Raw genomic sequence first — 24645 nt, 5'->3', positions numbered from 1 at the left:
GTAAGTACATGTTGACCTTCCAAAATGCAGATATCGTCTGCGCTGGAGCATTGGCGCGGTTTTGCTGGCGCCCAACATTCCTGGCCATGGACGGCTCAACACCAACGTCAGCGGCAATCATCACAGCCTTGTCATACAAGGTGTCCCATACGTCCTCACAAGCTCTGTCATTTTAAAAAAGTCAAGGACTTTATAGATTTTATATTGAATTCGTACTGGTATCAAAAACGGCCAGAACAGTAGCAGAAAGACAGTCAGCCAGACGCGCATGCACATGCACACATACAGCGGACCATGTAGTGTAACACGTTTTATGAAAAAGGTAAAAAAATATATTGGTAGGCTGCTAAGGTGTTAGAAAGTGATAGCTCTCTCCTAATAAAATTATACTGCTGTATAGGAGTGTTGTGCGACTAATTTTCGGATGTCCTGTATCGACCATACAAAGGAAATTGCGAAATAACGGTGTACCTGTAGCAGCCTTATCACAATCTTAGTATCGTTTGCAGCTTTGACCAGGTCACAGGTTTTGCTCTGCAGTGCGGTCGACAAGGAAACAAGAGCCGATAGGACGTGTTCGGCTGCTACCAACGACACAATAAAGCTGAACTGCATGTTTTATGCCCTGATGCCTTTGTGTCTCCGTCGTCAGCAAGCTGCTCAAGTGACGTCACAACTGTTCTAAAATTGTAAATGCGTAGCCAAATAATTTTCAAAAAAGAAATTTTAAATTTATAGACTATTGTTCTTACATAATCAAATTAACTGATAGCTTGTGTCAGCTAAACTGTATATTTTCTATAATATAAAGTAAAAATTTACTTCTTTCAAGTTTACCTGTAGGCACATAGAAACGTGTGAAGGGCGTCCGCACGTGCTGCCCATCTCGTTTCACAGAGAGACTGAAGACGCTTTCTCTCCTCCATATTGGCGCGGCTCACGTCGTCAGCTTCCAACGTCTCTTAGAAGTGAAGGAGGCGTTTTGCAGAGTAATTAAATGCAAAGGCCGCTGTTTGCACGATATCCATCATATTGCGGATGTACCCGATCTTGCATGCGTGTATAATGGCCAGGTTCAGACAGTGGGCCTTACAATGGGTATAGATAGCTTCAGGGTACTGTGCTCTGATGCGTGCCTGCATCCCTCTGTATATACCAGACATATTACTGGCTCCATCGTATCCTTGTCCGCGCATCTTGTCGAGATCAACTCCTGCATAAAAATAACACATCATTTGTCATAAGTAGTGGTAATTTTAAGACAATTCTGTTTTAAATGGTTTCCACTATGTACTCCATATAGAAGAATAATTCTTTGGAGAGAATAATGCAAAAATTCCCATACACTTTGAGATTATGCTAAGCGATAAACAAACATAAATGCTATCTATACAGAATGGCTTCTTCAGCGTATCTGAGTGCACGTTTTGTGTCACAAATCTGCAGCATTATTGTATATACCGGTACTGTTTTATAAAATGAAAATTTTTTGAACAGTTGAATTAGCAATAACGGTGGTTTGGAGGTTAAGGTGTCTGCCGCTTATTTCGGAGGTTGCAGTTTCGAGCCACAACAGGGTCACGACCGTACATTCTAATATGACAACAGTACTGGTTTTTCAGGATACCCACTCGATTCAAGCTTTCTTCACAGATATGGAGCTAAAATAAATTAGTATAAACTAAGCACGTAAATCGTTTAGAAGCTAATGATTGCTTACCGTTCATATGTATACAAAAATGACTTACCTAGCTCCTGAAGATTCTGGAGGAATTCTGCCGCCAAAGCATCACCCTTCGTGCTAGCACACTGTGCAAATCAAATGAAGTCCTCGCGAACTTCGTCCTCGTGTACGTAGTGGACACAGAGGGCCATCAGCATCCGTTGCTTCGTCAGCAATAAATCCGAAAACGCCAGCTGAGTTACAACGGTTTACTATTTGGCTTGATATCATATGTCCGATGATTCCAATCAGTTCATTCTGTATGTTAGGGGATGTGTACATTGTGCGGGGGTCTCCTTCTTGCAGATGCTTATTTAACACAGTGTTGTGTTTAGCCTGAAATTTCAATAGAGCCTTGAAATTTCCCATATCATCTTCATGCCCTCGTAAAGCAATGTTCTGTCTACCACAAAACACTATAGTGTCAACAATCGCGGTAAGGATGAGGCGATTTTTTTTTCAACAAGAACGTTGTATTGAGTGGCAATGGAACACTCGATATCTTTTTTCTCCCCTCTCATTACAGCTAGGAAATTGTCGGCTCCAATTTTCTGATCTGCGTGATACACAGAATTTTCGTGTTTTTCAATTATCTTCTTGATGTTGCTCCAATCTGAAACTGGAACTTTCGACAGGGCTTTGCATCTTCGGTCTTGCTCGCCAAACAAAAAACATGGTGCACAGTAAACCCCATCAGCAGAGACTGGGTATTTTAGCCACTTGTGCGTGGTGAACCAGCCTGCCTGTGCCTTCCGTAGTTTTCCACCATTGAACCTTAAATAAAACGCATAAATATTTTTGTGAAACAATACCTGCTTCGATTACTTTTTCATGAAGTATACTAAATGACATTCTTGCCCACATACTTCGTTTAAATCGGGTTTTCTTTTAAAGCGCATATTTTTGTATATTACAATACCGTCTGTCTAATAAATGTTAATGTAATATACTGCAAAATAATCGCATTATTAAACTTATTCTAAAACTGTTCTGGGAGATTTCGATAAATGTATTTTAAGGTTTGAACAGCTTTATTTATATCTTCGGGAGAATGAAATACAAACCTAGTTGGAAACTTGTATTCCTGGGCATCCCATTGCTCTGACAACAGCGCTAACTTATCATCACATGACAAGCTAACAGATGATTCAATAAAAACATCAGGGTATGGTGGAGACATTTCAAAATTTCCCGCTCAGGAGAACTTGTTTACAAACATCATTCGGATAACGTATATAAACAGCGATACTATGTAAAGGGGGACAACAATGTACACACTTTACATATACTGTTAGAAAAAGAAAGCGAGTAGGCTTTGAAGATCAAATCTCAAAATTGTTTAAAAATGTTTTATTACCTGTAATACAGTTTGGGTTTTGGAAATGTGTTTTAATTTCGTCAGTGGTGTAAAGATTACCCCTAACCCAGGTAAGGGTTCAATTTTTATTGCATTTTTCGCCTTAAAATCATTTTCATTTTTTCAAGCCTTTTTTTTTATTTATACGCACGGGCGTATAGGCGTATGGGGATGTACCTCAGGCTACATCTTATGAGGTATTTTTCTCAATTAATTCGGTTTGCCAGAGCGTGTAGTCATGTCAAGCATTTCAATGAACGTAATCAATATATTACAAGTAAACTTCTTCAGTAAGGCTACCGTTATTTCAAACTGATGGTAATTCTGATTTAGCTTTAAAATTCAATAGTAATTTAAAGACATATCTGCGAGAAGGTATTTCTAAACCCGTTTTTTATGGGGATGTGGTTTACAAACTTCGTTTTTTTTTCTCTTTGGAACCATAAGATATGGCCCGTTTATTTTTTTTAAACACACACATACATATATACATACAAAAAAAAAAAAAAGCATAATGTTTGTACTACATGATCTCACTTATTAACTGGAAAAAAACCCAACTAAAATAGATAGTGCTATTTTCAATTTCGACTCGTTTTTATATATAATGTACAGTACTTGGATTAACGAGATATTTCATCTGTTTTTTTTTCCTTTTGACAATGCAATATTATCTTCTTTTGGCAAATTAACGTCACACAAAATCAAATGTACTTTCCTTCTCTTGTCACATTTTACTGCTTTCAGCAACTTTCATAGTACGTTCACACAAAAGTATTGAACACGTCATGGCAATATGTATTACAATTTCTATTTCCTAGAAGGCGGTGGCTTAGGGTCATTTGGTTGGGTAAAGTAGCAATGCCTTGAATCCCCTTATTGCATTTTTGCAATAGAGCTGGTGATATAAACAAGATTGCAAAATACCTGGCCGAGTATATCACTACAGTATCCCTAACATGTTTGAGCTGGATATCCGCTCTGCTTACTTGTTCCCTTGTTGGACTCCGCGGCGGGTGGGGGCTGCGAGTGACGAATGTTAACAAATTCATCATGGAAAATCAAAATAAAAACAAACGACCGCATACCGAAACAGACTCAGATGGCACGGAAGGTGAGAATCCCTCTCACCGACCATACACATCCAACATGGCATTTCCAAGATTTCTGTTAATTCAGTCAACTGATGAAACTTTTAAAATGACAAGTCTTTCTCCATTCGTAATTGAATAAACACTTCAAAGTGAAGCTGGTGTTCCGAAGTCCGTTAAAAAGTTACGTACAAGGGATCTGCTCGTTGAAGTAGAAAAAGCAGCACATGCTCAAAATTTACTTAAACTAACATCCTTCAACCGGCCATGTAAATGCATTGCACACCGCACTCTGAATTCCTCAAGGGGGGTCATCCGCTGTCCTGATCTTGCTGGAGTTTCTGAGTCGGAAATTGTGCACGGCCTTGCTGATCAACATGTCACGGCAGCTAGACGAATCAAAATTAAACGATTAGGAAAAGAAATAAACACAAACACTATTATTCTTACTTTCGGCATACCTTTCCTCCCTTCAGTCATAAAAGTGGGATACCTCATGACAAAAGTTACAATCTATATCCCTTATCCACTTCAATGCTACTGCTGCTTTAAGTTCGGACACAACGAGAGAAACTGCAAAAGTGATCATATTTGCCCAAAGTGCTGTCGAGATGGCCATTCCCATGACGAGGACAAGTGCAATTATTCAATGCGTTGTGTGAATTGCGGCGAGCCACATTCAGCCGGGTTACGCGACTGCAAGACGTGGAAACTCGAGAAGGAAGTTCTTCATGTCAAGTTCACACAAGGCATTGGATTTCCAGAAGCCAGGCAAATTGCCAGTGCTAGATTTACATCTCCATCACTCGCACAAACTTATTCATCAATCACTAAATCTGTCGCTAACAAAACAACACAGTGTATTGATGCTTTTACTCAAACAGGTTCAGTGACCGTTTCTCAAAATCCAACCCCAACTTCGGAACCTAGCAAACAACAATCAAACGTACAGAAAAATCCTCAAGGTAAAGCTCCAGCTGCAATACAAAACATCCCTAATTACAAGCCACAACAACAACGAACAAGCAATATATCTAACAATTCAACAAGTACTTCTTCATCGTGAATAAAACACCTAGACAAAGAATTGAACTAAATACCGGTGGAGTGGGGAAGGGATCTAATGATCCCATTAACCACTACAACCGGTTTGAACATCTAGCAGTAGATGTAGATATGGAGGACGAGGAGGATGGACGTTCGTCTAAGCCTCCTGCCATACCTCCTAAACCTTTAACGGAGAAAAAGATTACTAGGATGTCTTCTCCTGAGAAGACTGAATAGTGTGAATACCATGTTTCCAGATAGAATATATTTATGTCGAATAAAATAATCCAGTGGAACTGCCGTGGACTTAAAGCTAATTATAATGAAATTCTCCTTCTTCTATCAAAATATAATCCCTCTTTGATGTGTTTAAGTGAAACCTTTTTGAAAGAAAGTGACAACATATCCTTTAGAAATTATTCAACGTATAACTTTATCAATAAAAGTTCAGAAAAGGCTTCTGGTGGCGCATCAATTTTAATAAATAATGCACATCTGCATAGAGAAATTGTTTTGAATACTACCATTCAGTCAGTTGCATTGCATGTAACTATGGATCGACCTATAACATTTTGTTCAATATATATACCTCCTAAATTTAAACTTAATCTTGAAGATCTTGACAACCTGGTCAATCAACTACCGCAACCGTTTATTCTGATGGGAGATTTCAATGGTCACCACGAGTTTTGGGGTTGTTCTGATAGCAATGCTAGAGGTCAAATTATTGAAACCCTTATTGAAAGAAATTCTCTCTGCTTACTGAATGATAAATCCAAAACATACCTACATCCTGCTACAGGACACTACTCTTCTCTTGATTTGTCATTTTGTCAACCAAGCCTTTTTCTTGACTTTGAATGGAGGGTGCTAGATGACTTACATGGGAGTGATCATTTCCCGATTATATTATCAAGTATTGTTCAGCAAACGTCAGCTGATTCCTCTTATTTTAAATTTAATAAAGCTGACTGGCAGCAATATCAGTATTTATGCAAAAATGATCTGTCTTTGGAGAATTTCGCCAATTTTTTTGATCCTATTGATCGGTTTTCTGTTATTTTATCAGATATTGCAGACAAGTCCATTCCGAAAACTTCAAGAAATGGTAAATCAAAAAATAAACCGTGGTATAACGATGATTGTAAGACCGCCATTCGAAAACGTAGAGCGGCCGTTAAAAAAATTTAATATTCGACCGACAAAAGACAATCTGCAGTCAGTTAAGATTCTCAGAGCAAAAGCTCGCAGAACTATAAAACAAGCAAAGAAAAACTCCTGGCATTCATACGTTTCTAAACTTAATTCTAGGTCATCGGTTAAAAAAGTGTGGGAAATGATTCGTAAAATAAGTGGAAAAGAAAAAAATTCAAATGTTTCTCATCTTAAACAATCTGACCAGACTACTGCATCTACCAAAGAAGACATTGCTAATACTCTTGGTGAAGCTTTTTCAAAAAACTCTTCTTCACATAATTATGACCAAAGATTTCAAAACATTAAATTAACTAAAGAAAGCAAACCTCTGAATTTTGATTCAAATAATGAGGAAGATTATAATAAACCTTTTTCGATCACAGAGTTAATTGACTCTTTAGACAAATGGCATGATACTGCAGCTGGTCCAGACCAAATACATTATCAACTTTTAAAACACTTACCACAAGAATCATTAGACCTTCTCCTTGAAATCTACAATATTACATGGAAAACTGGTATTTTTCCAGACTCCTGGAGAGAAGCTATTGTTATTCCCATACAAAAACCCGGAAAAGATAGCACGAACCCAAGTAATTATAGACCGATAGCTCTTACTAGTTGTTTATGTAAAAACTCTGGAACGTATGATTAATTCTAGACTAGTTTGGTACCTCGAATCACAAGGTTTAATTACAAACTTTCAAAGCGGCTTTCGCAAACAACGCAGCACAACCGATCATCTTGTTGGACTGGAAAATTTTATTCGTGATGCATTTATTAAAAAAAAGCATCTAGTGTCTGTCTTTTTCGATTTAGAAAAAGCTTATGACACTACATGGAAATATGGTATTATAAATGATCTTAACGACATAGGTCTAAAAGGCCGTCTGCCAACATTTATATCACAATTTTTATCTGATCGAAGTTTTAAAGTACGTGTTGGTGATACCCTTTCTGACTCTTTTGAGCAAGAACAGGGAGTTCCACAAGGTTCAATTTTATCTGTCACACTTTTTAGCATCAAAATTAATAATATTGTGAAATGTTTGTTACCAGGGACAGACTGTTCATTATATGTTGACGATTTTTGATGTTATCGTTCACAAAATATGCGTACGATTGAACGCCAATTACAACAGTGTTTGAATAAAGTCCAAACTTGGGCCATGGAAAATGGGTTTAAATTTTCCCAATCGAAAACTCAATGTGTCCACTTTTGCCAATTACGGAAACATCATTGTGACCCTGAGCTTTTTCTAAATGGTACAAAAATACCCGTTGTTGATGAAGCAAAATTTCTTGGTGTTATCTTGATAAAAAGCTTTCGTTTGTACCGCATATAAAATACTTGAAAGCCAAATGTCTGAAGTCATTAAATCTTTTAAAGGTAATTCCAAATACTGATTGGGGAGCCGATCGCACGGTTTTATTAAGACTTTATAGGGCTTTAATTAGATCTAACCTAGATTACGGCTGTATTGTTTATGGTTCCGCAAGAAAATCTTATTTACAAATGTTAGTGTGACAGGAAAGGCCGTACCGGCGACAGTAACCATCAGAACAAATCAACACCCTTTACAATATTTACAAATTTATTTACATAAGATGATTATTAACAATGCATAGATGATATGAAAAAAAAAATGATTATAAGAAAGAAAAAAAAATCAAAGTTCAGTATCTCCGTATACAAAGATCTTACAGTTCCATTCTAAAGTGACGTGTCACAGTTCTTTAATTTAACTGCGAACTTTAAGTAGCACAAAAAATATCAAAACGTATCTTGAAATAAAATCCCTTTAAACCGTGAATACGTTGATTCCGTATTGGCTCCCTATGGTGGTAGGTGATTGCATCCCTGAGCTGACTTCAGAGGATAACAAAAATCAGCGTCTTTGCGGTTTACGGCACAACCATGGGACGAAAGCTCTGCGCTGGGAAAAATCACATCCAGGCGAGTGAAGACAAGTGAACCTCGGGCATTGTACTTCCGGGTTATGACATCACCAGGTAAAATCGTCTGGCGGAAGAAGCTAAAATATATAACATATGGTAAGCACCATAGCAAAACAAATAAGTCAGGGCATATAACTGCCCCTTTGGGTACACCATACCTCCGTAGGCTCCCATAAATAATACGTGCTACTTATACAAAACATATGTGCTACTAAGTTCAGACGTCACATGATTAAAATACGTCACTAATTACTTCCATTATTACAAAAATTACTTACTTAAAAGACTAAAGTTAAAGTATGAAAAAGATATGAAAAGTATATGATGAAACATTATAGATACGGACATGATAAACTGCAGCTATTATTTACAACTACAAATTAACAAAATTCAATATAAATCAAACGTTATATCATAGTTGGTATCGATATAATATCTAATACCATACACTACAACGGACATTAATTAGATGTGCTATAGACTGGCACACAATTACAAATTACAATAATATATTACATACATGGTACTAGACTTGCCCATATAGATTTATACATAACAATACAATGCAGTAATGGCGTTCCATAATTAACAAAATGTTTGACATAAGTTTTTGAAACAGTGCTTTACAATTATCACGATACAAATTTCAGTATAAATCTAACATCTTATATAAACGAAACGTTTAGACTCCTCTTTCTAAATAATTTACAAAAGTCTGAAAAATTTAATAAATTATCCTGACATACCGAAACTAGCCAAAATCATGTGCCGAAAAGTAAATGTTACAGAATTCTGTAGAATGAACAAAAATTTACCAAATAAAAATCGTAATGCAAAAATCATACAAAAATCTAACAAATAAATTTCTTACCTTGATCGAGCATAAATTTCTAGCAAGAAAATAATTCAGACATAGATTCGTCTATAATGTCGGAAGGTGGTGTGCGCAAGGCATATCTAGTCCAGTCTATTTAAAGGGTAATGTCCCGCCAAATACTAAATTTCATGGGATTCACGGCCTATGTGTAAACTCTTGAGTATTTGTATTTCCACGGGATTCACGATATAGCCGGGGAATCTAACTACTTTGGCGCAGATTGAAATTGACAATTTTAGGCCCATTATAGTGGTTTTGGGGATAAAAACATAAATTACTGAAGTTTATAAAATATCAACTTTCTTATTACTGAACCGAATTTAATGAAATTTACATGGAAATTTAAGTTATGAAATACAGAACAAGAGCTGTCCGTAAGACAGCCAAGCTCGACTATTCGAAATATTGTCCCAGAAGCAGGAAAATATTACCCCAAAAGGTTAAATATCAAAAGAGTTTTAAGTTCAAAAGGGGACATAATTTGACCAAAATGCATATCAGAGTTATGGGACTTGCTGCTATCAACTAGTTTCATAACCCCGAAGGTACATGTGAAGTTTCAATTCAATATCTGCATTAGTTTTGGAGATACATGTAGTAACTTGCATGTAAAACTTTAACCAGAATTTTCTAAGTCCAAAAGGGGGCATAAATTGCCCAAAATACATGTCAGAGTTATGGGACTTGACTCAGTGAGGTTGGTAACTGATCTAGAAAAAGAAAAAATAAGTTTCAAATCTATATGCCTTTTAGTAATAGCTGTATGTACTTGCATGCAAAACTTTAACCAGAATTTTCTAAGTCCAAAAGGGGGCATAATTTGGCCAAAATGAAGGTCAGAGTTATGGGACTTGGTGCTATCAACTAGTTTTATAACCCCGAAGACACATGTGAAGTTTCAATTCAATATCTGCATTAGTTTTGGAGAAAGTAACATGCATTTAAACTTTAACCAGAATTTTCTAAGTCTAAAAGGGGGCATAATTTGCCCAAAATACATGTCAGAGTTATGGGACTTGACCCAGCGAGGTTGGTAATTGATCTAGAAAAAGAAAAAATAAGTTTCAAATCTATATGCCTTTTAGTAATAGCTGTATGTACTTGCACGCAAAACTTTAACCAGAATTTTCTAAGTCCAAAAGGGGGCATAATTTGGCCAAAATGAAGGTCAGAGTAACGGGACTTGCTGCTATCAACTAGTTTTATAACCCCGAAGACACATGTGAAGTTCCAATTCAATATCTGCATTAGTTTTGGAGATAGTAACTTGCATGTAAAACTTTAACCAAAATTTTCTAAGTCCAAAAGGGGGCATAATTTGCTCAAAATACATGTCAGAGTTATGGGACTTGACCCGGTGAGGTTGGTAATTGACCTAGAAAAAGAAAAAATAAGTTTCAAAGCTATATGCCTTTAATTGATGGCTGTATGTACTTGCATGCAAAAACTTAACCAAGGTGTGACGCCGACGCCGACGCCGACGCCAGGGTGAGTAGAATAGCTAGACTATTCTTCGAATAGTCGAGATAAAAACCCTAGAGGTATTTCATGCGTGAAATCTAACATTTACCTCAATAACTCCAAAATTTATAAAAAGATGATGCAATACCTGTATTTACACTACAGATAAAATAAGGCCCGTATGTCAATTTGTGACACACGTCCCCCCTTTAAAAAGAAAATTTATAATTTTCTTAAATGAAAACAAAATGACATACTGAAAATAGCAAACATAACAACAAAAAAAAAAAAAAAACACACTGTCACTATCTGTACACCATATAATATAGCCACCTGTCTACACTCTACTTAAATAATCTGCGCCTACATTTTCTCTACCAGGAATTGCTCTAATACTGATCCTATATGGCTGTAATGCCAATGCCCATCTCATCAGCCTGGAGTTGCTAAGTTTCGCTTTATTCAAATAAGTGAGCGGCTGATGATCTGTCTCTAATACAAAGTCTTTACCGAACAAATACCGGTGAAACTTAGCTACTGCCCATACTATCGCTAAACACTCCTTCTCTATCACTGAGTACTTCTGCTCCCTAGGTAGTAATTTCCTACTAGCATACGCTACAGGTAATTTCTCTCCATCACTTTCCTGAAGCAATACTGAGCCTAAACCTAAATCTGAAGCATCTACTCTCAATATAAAAGTCTGTTCTAAATCTGGCAACTTCAAAATAGGCGGACCCATTAAGCTAGCCTTCAAAGTCTGGAAAGCCTTTTCTTGACTTTCACCCCACTCTACAAGATTTGGCTGACCCTTTTTCGTCAAATCTGTGGGTGGAACTGCAATGGCGGCAAAATTGGGGATAAACTTTCTGTAAAATCCAACTACACCTAAGAATGAACGTATTGCCTTCTTGGTTTTCGGTCTTTCGGCATCCTGTATGGCCTGTACCTTATTTGGAACTGGTTCAAGGGTCTGAACATCTCCTATCATGTGCCCTAAACATTCTAACTTCTGAAAACCTATAAAACACTTAGTCGGTTTTGCTGTTAACTTAGCCTCTCTTAGTCTGGTTAACAACTCAGAAAGTGCTACTACATGTTCTGGCCATGTGATTGTATTCACCAGGATATCATCAATGAAGCTATCTGAGTGCCCTAGGTCCTTCAAAACCTTCCGCATCAGTCTACAAAACGTTGCAGGTGCGTTAACTAATCCAAAGGGCATCTTACGGAATTGAAACAAACCTTCCGGGGTTTCAAAAGCAGTCATGGGTTTAGCCTTTTCAGACAAAGGAACCTGCCAGTAATCTTTGCTGAAGTCTAGTTTAGAAAAGTATCTATACTTAGATAGCTTTGAAAACATCTCCTCCATGTTTGGCATAGGTTCCGCATCGAAAACCGTCAGTTTGTTGACCTGGCGAAAATCTATACAGAACCTTATACTGTTATCTTTTTTCCTTATGAGGACAATAGGGGAGGAAAATGGAGCATTTGATGGTTCGATTACTCCCGACTCCAACATTGTATCTACTTCCTCTTTCACTACTGGCTGCGAATGAAAAGGAATAGGATAACCCTTTACTCTTATCGGATCGTAGTTGACAACTGAATTCATGTTCAACTAAGTTTTGTATTTTCCCGGGAAAATCTGTCATACATTGAGAAAATTTTTGATATCAAAAAACCGACTTCTTGATATCAAGAAATCAATTTTTTGATGTCAAGAAATCAAGCCTATTTTTTTTATATAAAAAATTCGGCACTTCCCGATCTAAATATAGATGGATTGAACAGGATCATATAGAATTGTATAATCCCCGCTATGGAACGCCTAGACTGTCTTGACATGATAATTATTACTTCATCATGTGCATTTCCCAATATATTCGGTACAAATTATAACCTTTCTTGTAGATAAAACAGTTTGTTATGTACATTTACTAATTTGTCCGGTACATTTCTTAGTTTGTGTCGTGCATTCACCAGTTTGTGCTGTACAATTGATAGTTCGTCACGTGCATTTTCCAATATATTCGGTACAAATTATAATTTGTCTTGTAGATTAAACAATTTGTTATGTACATTTACTAGTTTGTCCGGTAAGTTTCTTAGTTTGTGCTGTGCATTCACTAGTTTGTGCTGTCCAACAGATAGTTCGTCATGTGCTTTTCTTAATATGTTCGGTACTAATCATAATTTGTTGTGTAGATAAAACAGTTTGTTATGTACATTAACTAGTTTGTCCGTTCCATTTCTTAGTTTGTGTTGTGCATTTACTAGTTTGTGCTGTACAATTGATAGTTCGTCATGTGCATTTTCCAATATATTCGGTACAAATTATAATTTGTCTTGTAGATTAAACAATTTGTTATGAACATTTACTAGTTTGTCCGGTAAGTTTCTTAGTTTTTGCTGTGCATTCACTAGTTTGTGCTGTCCAACAGATAGTTCGTCATGTGCTTTTCTTAATATGTTCGGTACTAATCATAATTTGTTGTGTAGATAAAACAGTTTGTTATGTACATTAACTAGTTTGTCCGGTACATTTCTTAGTTTGTGTTGTGCATTTACTAGTTCGTGCTGTCCAATTAATAGTTCGTTATGTGCTTTTCCCAATATTTTCGGTACAAATCATAACTTGTCTTGTAGCTAATCGAACTCATGACCCCGCGATCCGTAGACCAACGCTGAAGTTTTTAAGGAGCTGAAACAGAAAATGTGGCCTCTCGAGTATTAACAAGGTTTCTCTATAATATTACCTAGTGACCTAATTTTTGACATTCAGTAACCAAGTTTTAAATTTGACCTAGATTAAATAGATTCAAACATCTGACAAAGTTTTAAGATCAAACAGAAGATGTGGCCTATAGACAAGGTTTTTCTATAATTTTATCTATTGACCTGGTTTTTGACCTCGGGTAACCCAGCTTTCTTGATTGTATAGAAACAAACATTCTGAAAGAGTTTCATAAAGACAAAGTAGAGAATGTGGCCTCTAAAGTTTACAAGGTTTTCCCATTAATTAATCTAGTGACCTAGTTTTTGGTCCCAGATGACCCATTAACAAATTCGTCTGGGATTGTATTTAAGGTAATGTTCTGACCAAGTTTCATTAAGATTGGATTAAAATTGTGACCACTAGTGTCAACACGACACATGACGACGGACACTTTGATCGACTGATTTATTTCAGTATATAAAATACATAGTATGGTACATTTCAAATATCACTTATACAATGACTAGGAATTAAAACATATTGAAAGACAATTAAGAATCACTACTAATATAAAGTACCAATAATTGCAAAATTGTACCAGGACATGTATTCATATACCCAGAATGACACAAAAAAGGGGAATGTGAATCCCCTTATTTCCGTTGTGGTCCTGGATGAATGATGACATGTCCTAGCAAGGCATAACAACTTTGTAGTAAATGGTGGTAACTTGAGCAAATTTATCATCACTTTAAAATAAGTATTACAGTATAAACATGTGAATGAAATATTGCCATGCAATACAAAGTCCCCTACTGGAAAGCACCTAATTTTCTCTATTGTTATTTATAGTAACAACAAAGGGAAGTTAATCCTAAAAGAAATATATAATATAAGTCCACAAATAACTCTTTACCAGGTAGAGATAAGTCAAAATACACATAAAAATTGGATATAACATGCATGTTGTACCACAGAAAAGTGGTATCGATTTTTCCCTACAGCCAGTAATAAAAAAGTTACAATATAAGCTATTTATAGTAACAACAAAAGGAAGTATTCCTAAAAACTAGAGTACCTCATGATGGTGAACATTTGTGCCAAGTTACATCAAAATCCCTCCATACATAAAGAAGAAATGCTCCGGACAGTCAATCTTGAATTTGACCTTTGACCTCTAAGTGTGACCTTGACCTTACACCACGGGACCTGGTTCTTACGCATGACACTCCATCTTATTGTGGTGAACATTTATGCCAAGTAATATTAAAATCCCTTTAAGGATTTTTGAGTTGCAGACTGGACAGAAAAAAATGCCCTTTCGGCCTTTGACTTCAAAGTGTGACCTTGACCTTTCAGCTATGGGCCCGGGTTTTACGCATGACACGTTGTCTCATCCAGGGGAATATTTGTGTCAACTGATATTTAAATCCTGCTTTACATGACAAAGTTATAGACCGGGCAAGAATAAATTCCTATTGACCTTTGTTCTTCAAGTGTAACCTTGACCTTAAAGCTAGGGTTCTGTGTGTTGCACATGACACGTCATCTCATCATGGGGAACATTTATGTAAAGTAAAATTGTAATCCATTGATGGATTATTGACCGGACAGGAAAATAATCCTGTTAACCTTTGACCTCCAATTGTGACCTTGACCTTTGAGCTAGGGGTCTGGGTTTTGCAAATATTTGTGCCAAGTAATATCAATATCCCTTAATGGATGATGGTGTTGGACCGGACACGAAACAGATCCTGTTCATGCCATGTAAACATTTGATTGCCAAGTGTGACCTTGACCTTTGAGCTAGGAGTCTGAAAGTTGCGCATAACACATCGTCTTATTATGAGGGATATTTGTAGTAATATTAAAATCCCTTCCTGGATGGCAGAGTTCTGGACCGGACAGGAAAATAGCCCTGTTGACCTCCAATTGTGACCTTGACCTTTGAGCCAGGGGTCCGGGTCTTGCGCATGACACGTCGTCTCATCATGGGAAACATGTGTGCCAAGTAATATTAAAATCCCTTCATTGACAGAGTTATGGACCGGACACGAAATTGCGGACGGACGAAAAGACGGGCGGAATGACAGAATGACGGACGGAAAAGTGCATTCCTATAGTCCCCGAAACTGGTTTTAAACCAGTAGGGGACTGATAAAAAAGACAAACGTAACTACAAGCTATGTAGATGATTTTTAACTGAAACTTTCAACTGCTGTATGTTTGCAGAATTTTAACAACATGTGGCAAATTATTCCACAAAGAACAGCCATTGTAGCAGAATGACTTTTTACAAAATCCTTTGACTTTAGGAATACTGAAACATGACCCTTTACTAAACCTGGTATTATGACCATGTACAGAGCTGGCTCGAGTAAAATACTCATTCTTGTAACAGGTAACCAGCCAAACTGTAAGAAGTGCTCTGTATCAATATGACTTCTTTGAACAAGACTAAGGACAAACCTAATGATCTTGTTTAGAGTAACCTGGAGCCTTTTCTTTAGACTCTGAGAAATACCATAGTACCATACAGAGCAGGCATAGTCAAAGTGACATTGAACAAGGACATGATTAGCATTTTCTTAGTGTACAATGATAAAAACCTTTGCTTTCTGTACAGAAACATAAGTCTTGCATTTGCTTTCTTAATGACTGATGTAATCATAGTCTCATAACTTAAACATTGATCCAGTATAGCACCAAAATATTTTACAGAGTCGGTGTGCTTAATCACCGTACCATTACATACTATAATGAAGGTTAGAATCCTTCTTTAAGGTACATTCTATAGCCAAAATATCGGCATTTTAGTACTTTTCTTTACTACCATTTTGCGAGTTTTTTTCTGAAGAATTACACAAATTGATGAATGAAAAGCCTATTGAAATTGATTAAGCTCTCTTTTGAAGTATATATCTTGAAAAATAAATGCCAACTTTTACCTGAAAACCCGGACAGAAGACAGAAAAAATATTTTTAGGAGGTCATGAGTGAGTGAGTTGGGTTTTACGGCGAATCGACACAAAATGGTCATATATCGCCGAGAATAAGTCATATTAGAAACGCCAACTGTAAAGCATAAACAGTGATGTAAAATGTAAAGCATATCTAAAAACATCCATGTAAAAATGTAAAGAACACTATGAATAATGTAAAACATATCTAAAAACATCCATGTAAAAATGTAAAGAACACTATGAATAATGTAAAACATATCTAAAAACATCCATGTAAAAATGTAAAGCATATCTAAAAAGAGTAATGTAAAAATGTATGTACGTGTGTGTTAAAATATCAGCTGCAAACATAATAATATTGCAAGATGTAAATAAAAATAAGAAGTGTTAGATCTTTTGATATATTCCTATCTGCTTTAAAAACGATAAAATATTTCCGACTGAAACGTTGTCAAATAACTCTTTCAAAGATTGAACGTCATAATAGGTCATGTTTTTTTTTTTCAAAATCGACAGCTACTACACGCAAGCAGTATTCTGTTTAAGAACACGTCACGGTTAAAATAGTTTAGCTTTATTACAATACACAATCGGTATTGAAATTGTGTTTCCAATACATGTGCTCATTAGATAAATCCTCAATATCTATGTGAAAATAAAGGATGTGTTTTGTATGATTGCAACACTGTGAGTTGCTCTAATTACTGACAAATGACTGAAACAATAGGAATTCATACGAGACATGGATAGACAAAACGACAGTGAGGTAACAATATACCCTTTTATTGTTTTAATGTACGAGTTGTAAGCTACAATATAGAATATCCATTTTATGAAAAATCAAACTGGAATTTAGAAATAACAGAAAAAAAATAATTAGGTCATGAGTCATCATATACCTGTCAAAATTTGTCATTAGTTTTCACGAGCTGTTATCTCTCTATTCTGCAAATGCATTGTTTTTGAAAGTATCGTGGTTGGATATTGTAGTGTGTAACTTACTTTACATTCCACATTAATATTTTTGCTTGAAATTGCTTTGTTGAAATCACCGAAATCACACATGAATGTCTATTGTTTTAGTTTAATGTCTGTTATAAAGGTACCAAAGCTCAATATTAAGATAAAAGAATTGTTCCTTTCTGGTAGACAAAGGAAACTATTTGGTTGAATCATAGTATAACGGTTTTTGTAAAGAACTGAATATTCTTTGGTTTTTTTGTTATTCATCGGAAATTCAAAAAGTGACATCACCTTATAATAGTGACTAAAACCTACCTAGATGAATGATCTACTTCCTGCGAGCAATCATTTTTTAAATAAATTTGATGAAAAGGCCTGTTAGAGTCGATCATTTCAGATAATATTTATTTTCTTTTTTTTTTCCATACAGACATCATCATTTCACTATTGATTTGACATAAGCATGTGTATTTATGATAAAAATCCATAATATCATTACAAGGCCAATACACATAAAAGTCAGATGAGTCAATTTTATTTTTAGAAACGGTTGAGGTCACAAAGTAATTGACAGAATAAAATGTAACTTTCAGCATATTTTTTTCACACAAAAATGTGTTTATGCGTAGAAATGTGATCAGGCTGAGCACATGGCCTTATGGATTACATAATTTTCGGTGCTTAACGTAAAAACAGTTTAAGGACAGGATTCACAAACATTCAATTTATGCTTAAATGTACATGCGATATATTATGCATATGAATATAGTTTAGGATAGAATCGCATATGGAAGTAACTAGAATAAATTTGGACTATTTCCTTCGGATGTTTACATGTCAGACTGTGCTGTCAAAAGGCCTCCCATGTGTTTACATATTTTGACAGGTCGAGTTGCTCTTGCAGGAACGACGATAAGGTAAGTTTATAAATTAATTATTTTGCAACGAGTACAAAACAAGGTTGATAATCAGTCGTCTGTATTTCAAGACCTGGAAACGATTTGCCCAGTCATTTAAACGGTTGGAAAAACATAGCATACCGGTGTGTGTATATATATATATATGCATGCAGCCTAAGTGTCACCAGAGTTTCTAAAGATAAATCATTAGATGCAGAATTAACGCATTGGCTCATTGTTTTGTACTCATAGATAGTACATCGATCAGAATGGGTCATTGTCATAGCAAATAAAACGATTGTTGCATTCAAATTGACATAATTTGAAACTTAGAAAGAAGACGGCCAGAAACCCTTTGCATAAATTAATACATGTATGATTGGACGTGAGGCTGAATCATACGGTTAGCTATGACGTCTTGTGTTTGTTTCAGATGAATACCTGCAGGCTGCACCATGGAAATATTTTAGATCCAATTTGAAACTGTCGTGGAACCTGTGTTCGGCCCGCACATTTCCTATTCAACAGGAATGTATGATGGAAACCAACAGTACAGAAAGGTAAATGTAAATATTCATAGAGTCTACAATATTCTTGTATGAAAAGAAACGATGTCTGTAAGTTAGCAAACGAAAAGATATCTCTGCATAGCTTGAAAAGTCTAGGGTCTGAATGAAGCATGGTCATGATTTTGATAGAAGTTGACTGACAATAACAGATTACACCAGATTAATAAGTAGAATAATAATTATTTTTCATGGCATGCATGAATTGTTAAACTACATCCACTGAGCTGTAGGCATAATTAAAGAAGTGAAGCTAGATCTACATGAGTAATTTCAAAATACATAAATTCACACTTGTCAAGATTCCATATAATGTTAATTTCTAATATGCATGCATGAACTGTACAACTACATTAAAGTTTGTACATCAACTGTGCTGTAGGCCTAATTAAAGAAGTGAAGCTACATCAGTAGTTTCAAAATACATAAATTCACACTTGTCAAGATTTCATATAATGTTAATTTCTAATAATTATTTTTCATATGGCATGCATGAATTGTACAACTACATTAAAGTTTGTACATCAACAGTGCTGTAGGCCTAATTAAAGAAGTGAAGCTACATGAGTAGTTTCAAAATACATAAATTCACACTTGTCAATATTCCATATAATATTAATTTCATTATACTCATAGTTTTGTTATACTGTACTTATTTCAGATGAAGATGTAAGTTGATCCAAATAAACAATGGGACAATGAATGTTATTATTACCAGGAAGACTGCACTTTTTTACAGGTAGGTGTCAGTGTTTTGAAAATAAATGTGACATTTACTAAAGCATTTATTAAACTAACTATAATAATTGATTTTAGATTTATGTATTTCTCAAAATTGTTTTTATATAAAGTGTCAGCAATTGAATTTTAAAGAGAAAGCACATTTAATTGTGAAAGTAAAATTTATGTACATATAAATGTGCATGTTGGTCTTTAATTGCAGTTGAAGTATGATATGGTGAATAAATACCCTCAATGCAGACTTATGGAGCTTTGGCTAGACCATGAACAGTAGACATCAAAAAGGTACAGGATAGTTGCTGCTTTTATCAAATTCTTTCATGTATATACTAATTACCAGTTCATATGAAACTTGGTACACAACATCAGCATGCAGTGGACAGGGCTATCACAGCTACCTTGATACCTTGTGTATTAAAACTCCTTCTGCAAATTCAATCAGGTATACTTCATGGCCAGGCAGCAGACATACACATACTATAGTGAATTTTACATCTGGTGACCCATTTCTAAACTTATGGAATTTTTTGGATTTTGAATTAAATACATACTACAATATGTACTCAGCTCCTCCCCCACTTTCTATCCAATACCCTTGTAACTTGTTATACATATTTACCATAAATGTCAGGGCCTTTATCTATTTCAGGGATGTCATGCCCCACTTTTAAAATATAACAGTTATATTTGTATTTAATGTACACCTCTCCTCCTACAGTTTTCATACTGTGTCACAATGGAAATGTAAGTTGAAATGAAATTATCAACATGAAGTAGGTATGCACATATTGCCAGACTTCAATTTCAGTGAGTGAGTGAGTTGGGTTTTACGGCGAATCGACACAAAACGGTCATATATCGCCGAGAAGAAGTCATATTGCAAACGCCAACTATAAATATAATCTGAAAAGTAGATCCCTCGGAAGCACCGAGAACAATGCAAACAGTGAAAATTGCAGACTCGGTTTGATTGAGTCAGTTCATGAGCAGTAATGGAAAATGCAACACTGCTCACGCCCCCTAGCACCGGCTTAAGCAGTATTCAATCTTCAAATCTAAATGAGTTGAAATCAATGATCCCGAAGGACCAGAAAATATAACAAGCCTAAACATTGATGTAAAAATGTAAAGCATACCTAAAAACATCCATGTAAAAATGTAAAGAACACTATGAATAATGTAAAACATATCTAAAAGCATCCATGTAAAAATGTAAAGCATATCTAAAAACAGTAATATAAAAATGTATGTACGTGTGTGTTAAAATATCAGCTGCAAACATAATAATATTGCAAGATGTAAATAAAAATAAGAAGTGTTAGATCTTTTGATATATTCCTATCTGCTTTAAAAACGATAAAATATTTCCGACTGGAACGTTGTCAAATAATTCTCTCAAAAATTGAACGTCATAATATGTACTGCGTTGTGTAGCAAAGTCCACACAGTCGATTAAAATGTGTTTAATAGTTAGCGGTGTTTGACATGGTACACATTCGGGTTGATCTTCTTTATTCAAAAGGTAAGAGTGAGTCAAACGGGTATGACAGTTACTTTTTCTTGAGTTATGTCCTTTACTTTAAAATATCACAAGTGTTGGCCTACTCACAGTTTCAAACAATTCAAAAGAAATAGTTATATTATCAGCATGAAGTGATCATGTGCATTGTCCTTTACGATAACTAGGTAAGCTCCCTTGATAATTATCGTTCTTATAATCAAGTGCGCGTGCGTGAGATTAACGCCCACACTTCCGGGGATTATCCGTGTCATGACCTTTGACTTGCTCTGTGTAAACAATTGAGATAAAAAAAGATAACAATGAACGTATCGGTTGATCAAATACGGAAACAACGGAAATATTGTTGTATATGTAAGGGAGTATATAGAGGACAATTTGTTGATGGCAGGGTTGTATCTTTACACCGGTTTCCACAAAATAAACGACTGAAACGTGTTTGGATTCAAAGGTGCAAAACAGTCATGAGAACTTTTGTGTGGAACGAACATAGACGACTATGCAGTGAACACTTTGTTGGATATCGTGGGCCATCGTTAGAACATACATTACCGTCCTTATTCCCGACAGAAAATGGAAGTACTAAAGAATTTACTTCATCGGTATGCATATTTTACGTACAGTACTCCACCCACTTTTCATACTCGTAGGCCTGTTTTAAATTATTGCTGTGTTTTAATGCCGAAACAAGTATATATCAGATGGCGAGTTTCAAGCTTGTTAGCATATTACAAGTCTGTGCCCATTAATTTTACAATAAAATTGACAAACAGACATATTAATCTAAAACAGAAGAAGTCTGCTGAAATTATCGAATAAACCATCAGTCGTAAATATGTACTGGACAGGCCATCTCTTTGTTGAAGCGATGAATGTGTAAGTGGCCCGGTGCCATATTTTTCAAGAGCATCGAAATATCACGTGTTCGAATGTCAGATTGATGCCCACCGTGAGCCTGTTCCAAACACTTTTTTTTTTACTTGTAACTATTTAACAGTGCATGTAAATAAAAGACGTGAATAGAAATTTTGACAGAAAATGTATACGCAGTATGTATATCATCTAAATGGTACCCGCAGGTGTTTTATTTATATATAATTTTGGGACAGACACAAGGACTTGCATTATAAAATCTTATCTTTGAATTTTTTTTCAGAAACTTGATGAAAATCAGATGGTGGAGATAGATGATAATGAGGGTATGATGAGCGGAAACAGCCAGTGCGACAGTATCCAAGATGAAAGCCGACCTACATCTGACTCGGACGGCCACGTCACTGTTCATGATGCAGAGACGATGATGGACGTATCTGTTTCCCTTCATGACTACTGTGCAAGTCCAGTGGTCAAATCTAGGAAAACCGGGATCAGGTAGTTAATTAGTGATAATATCTTACATGCAAGAAGCACTTCAATAATATTATTTGTAAGAGTCAAGTTTGTAGGCAATTAACATTATAACATAGGTGCCAGATGAAAGTGAGAAGTCTGAGGTCTGCTGTTGGCAAGGGTATTTTCTTAACCAAATTGCAACATTCAGTTACATGACATATTTCAAGCACATTGTGAATAAAGATTTCAAACAAATCGGACAACGGTAGCACTAGCTGTTCTTTTTATTACCTATCAACATTAAAAAATTGATACAAGGTATAACATTTCCATTTGAGCCGCGCCATGAGAAAACCAACATAGTGGCTTTGCGCGCAGTCTGGCAGGGATCCATGCTGTTCACTAACGGTTTCTCTAACTGCAACAGGCTTTGAAAGCGAACAGCATGGATCCTGATCAGACTGCGCATATGCGCAGGTTGGTCTGGATCCATGCTGGTCGCAAAGCCACTATGTTGGTTTTCTCTTGGTGCGGCTCATTTATATTTCCAGATTATCTTATACTAGTTTGGTATTAAAAAAATTGAATGGTCTGTAAACTCTGTTCATTTTAAATGATTTGCGAAGAAGAAAAAAATGTAACAAACACTTTCATTTCTATAAATAGTTTTGCTTTACAATATTATTTATATCTTTTCTGCTGTATGAACTTATCATTTTGGAATAATTATTTCAGATCTTCTTATGTTCAGACCTATCCAGACTGCAAGATGCAAGAAGTACAGACGGATTTGGTTGAAGTAAAGCTATTGGTTGATGCCTCAACACAAACGGAACATTTAACCGAGGATAAGGGTGTTCAGTGTAGACTGCCAAATTTAACATACCATGATGTTAAAAACAATGATGATATGGTGTGTTTTTATACTGGTATACCGAATGCAAAAGTGTTTGATGCTTTATTTGACGAAATTAAGGACGAGGCGGAAGAAAGGACATCAAGGAGACAGTTGAATTACAATCCAACGCAAGGTGGAAGGCCACGTATGCTGACAGTTATTGATGAGTTTTTCATGGTGCTGATGAGACTTCGATTAGGACTGTTACTGGAGGACCTCAGTTTTCGGTTTGGAATCTCGACTACACATTGCAGTGACATATGCAATCGATGGATTGATTTCTTGGCAGTGCAGCTCTCATTTTTGGTACAGTGGCCATCAATGGATGTTATTAAAAGGAACATGCCAACAGTTTTTAAGGAAAAATTTCCAAAAACACGTATTATAATTGACTGTACAGAAATATACACAGAAACACCAAGTTCATTGAAGTTGAAATCTTTGATGTACAGTGATTACAAGTCTCATATGACATATAAGGCGCTTGTAGGAGTAAGTCCAAATGGAGTAGTTACTTTCGTGTCAGACCTTTGGTGTGGTAGCATCAGTGACAAACAAATTACAAAAGAAAGTGGATTGTTAGATTTATGCAGCGAGGGGGATGCAATAATGGCTGACAAAGGGTTTACAATATCAGATTTAACAACGCCAAAGGGCATAGATTTGATTATTCCACCTTTCAAGAGAAAAAACCAAAAGTTTGCGAAAAGGGAAGTCCTTCTCACGAAAGACATTGCTACTTGCAGAATTCACGTAGAAAGAGAAATGGAACGCATAAAAAACTTTAGAATTCTTTTAGGTAATATTCCAATTACAATGGCAGCTCGTTCATCAAAGGTTTTTAAGATTTGTACATTCTTAACAAATCTGCAGCCACCACTTGTGCAAAATTGATAGGAATGAAATATTTCATAGAACTCCGCTGTTAAGGTAGACTAGCTACTAGACTATGAATATATTTTTAATGTTTATTTTTAAAAATGTTAATGTAGCCAGTCTATGTTCTATATCATATATGATAATATAAGAAACAGTTCTTAGCAATAATCACTTAAATAGGCTTGCATTTGTCACTATCACATAAATAAAAAGAAAAATTACGAAAGTTGAAATTTTGTGACACATTTTTATTACTTGTCTAGTGGCTAGTCTAATTGTTAAGGCACATAATGTGGTATTGTCTTTAAGACTCTTTTCTCTTCTTCTAACCTGCAAAAAGTTGCTTTTAGAAACATTTTTCCTACCGTTTGCTTTTATTAGTCATACAAAGCTATTTGGATGCAATAAATCCCAGTTCTGTCAAAGGAAAGCATGAATTTTTAGAATTTGTAAA

General features: G+C 35.7%; 1 protein-coding gene and 1 long non-coding RNA gene across 2 annotated transcripts; both read left to right on the top strand.

Moving 5' to 3' along the window:
* Nucleotides 1-17667: 17667 nt before the first annotated feature.
* On the top strand, nt 17668-19561 carry LOC128548662 (uncharacterized). Its single transcript, XR_008367212.1, has 3 exons — nt 17668-18274; nt 18690-18816; nt 19484-19561. It is a non-coding gene; the product is annotated as an uncharacterized LOC128548662 (long non-coding RNA).
* Nucleotides 19562-21302: 1741 nt separating this feature from the next.
* On the top strand, nt 21303-24220 carry LOC128548886 (uncharacterized). Its single transcript, XM_053524418.1, has 3 exons — nt 21303-21684; nt 22239-22453; nt 23150-24220. Exons 1-3 carry the CDS (start codon nt 21385-21387, stop codon nt 24204-24206), a joined length of 1572 nt encoding a protein of 523 aa, XP_053380393.1. The 5' UTR covers nt 21303-21384; the 3' UTR covers nt 24207-24220.
* Nucleotides 24221-24645: the final 425 nt, after the last annotated feature.

Source organism: Mercenaria mercenaria, chromosome 15, assembly GCF_021730395.1.
Source record: "Mercenaria mercenaria strain notata chromosome 15, MADL_Memer_1, whole genome shotgun sequence".
Classification (NCBI taxonomy): Eukaryota; Metazoa; Mollusca; class Bivalvia; order Venerida; family Veneridae; genus Mercenaria; species Mercenaria mercenaria.
This window is presented reverse-complemented; position numbering and strand designations above follow the sequence as displayed.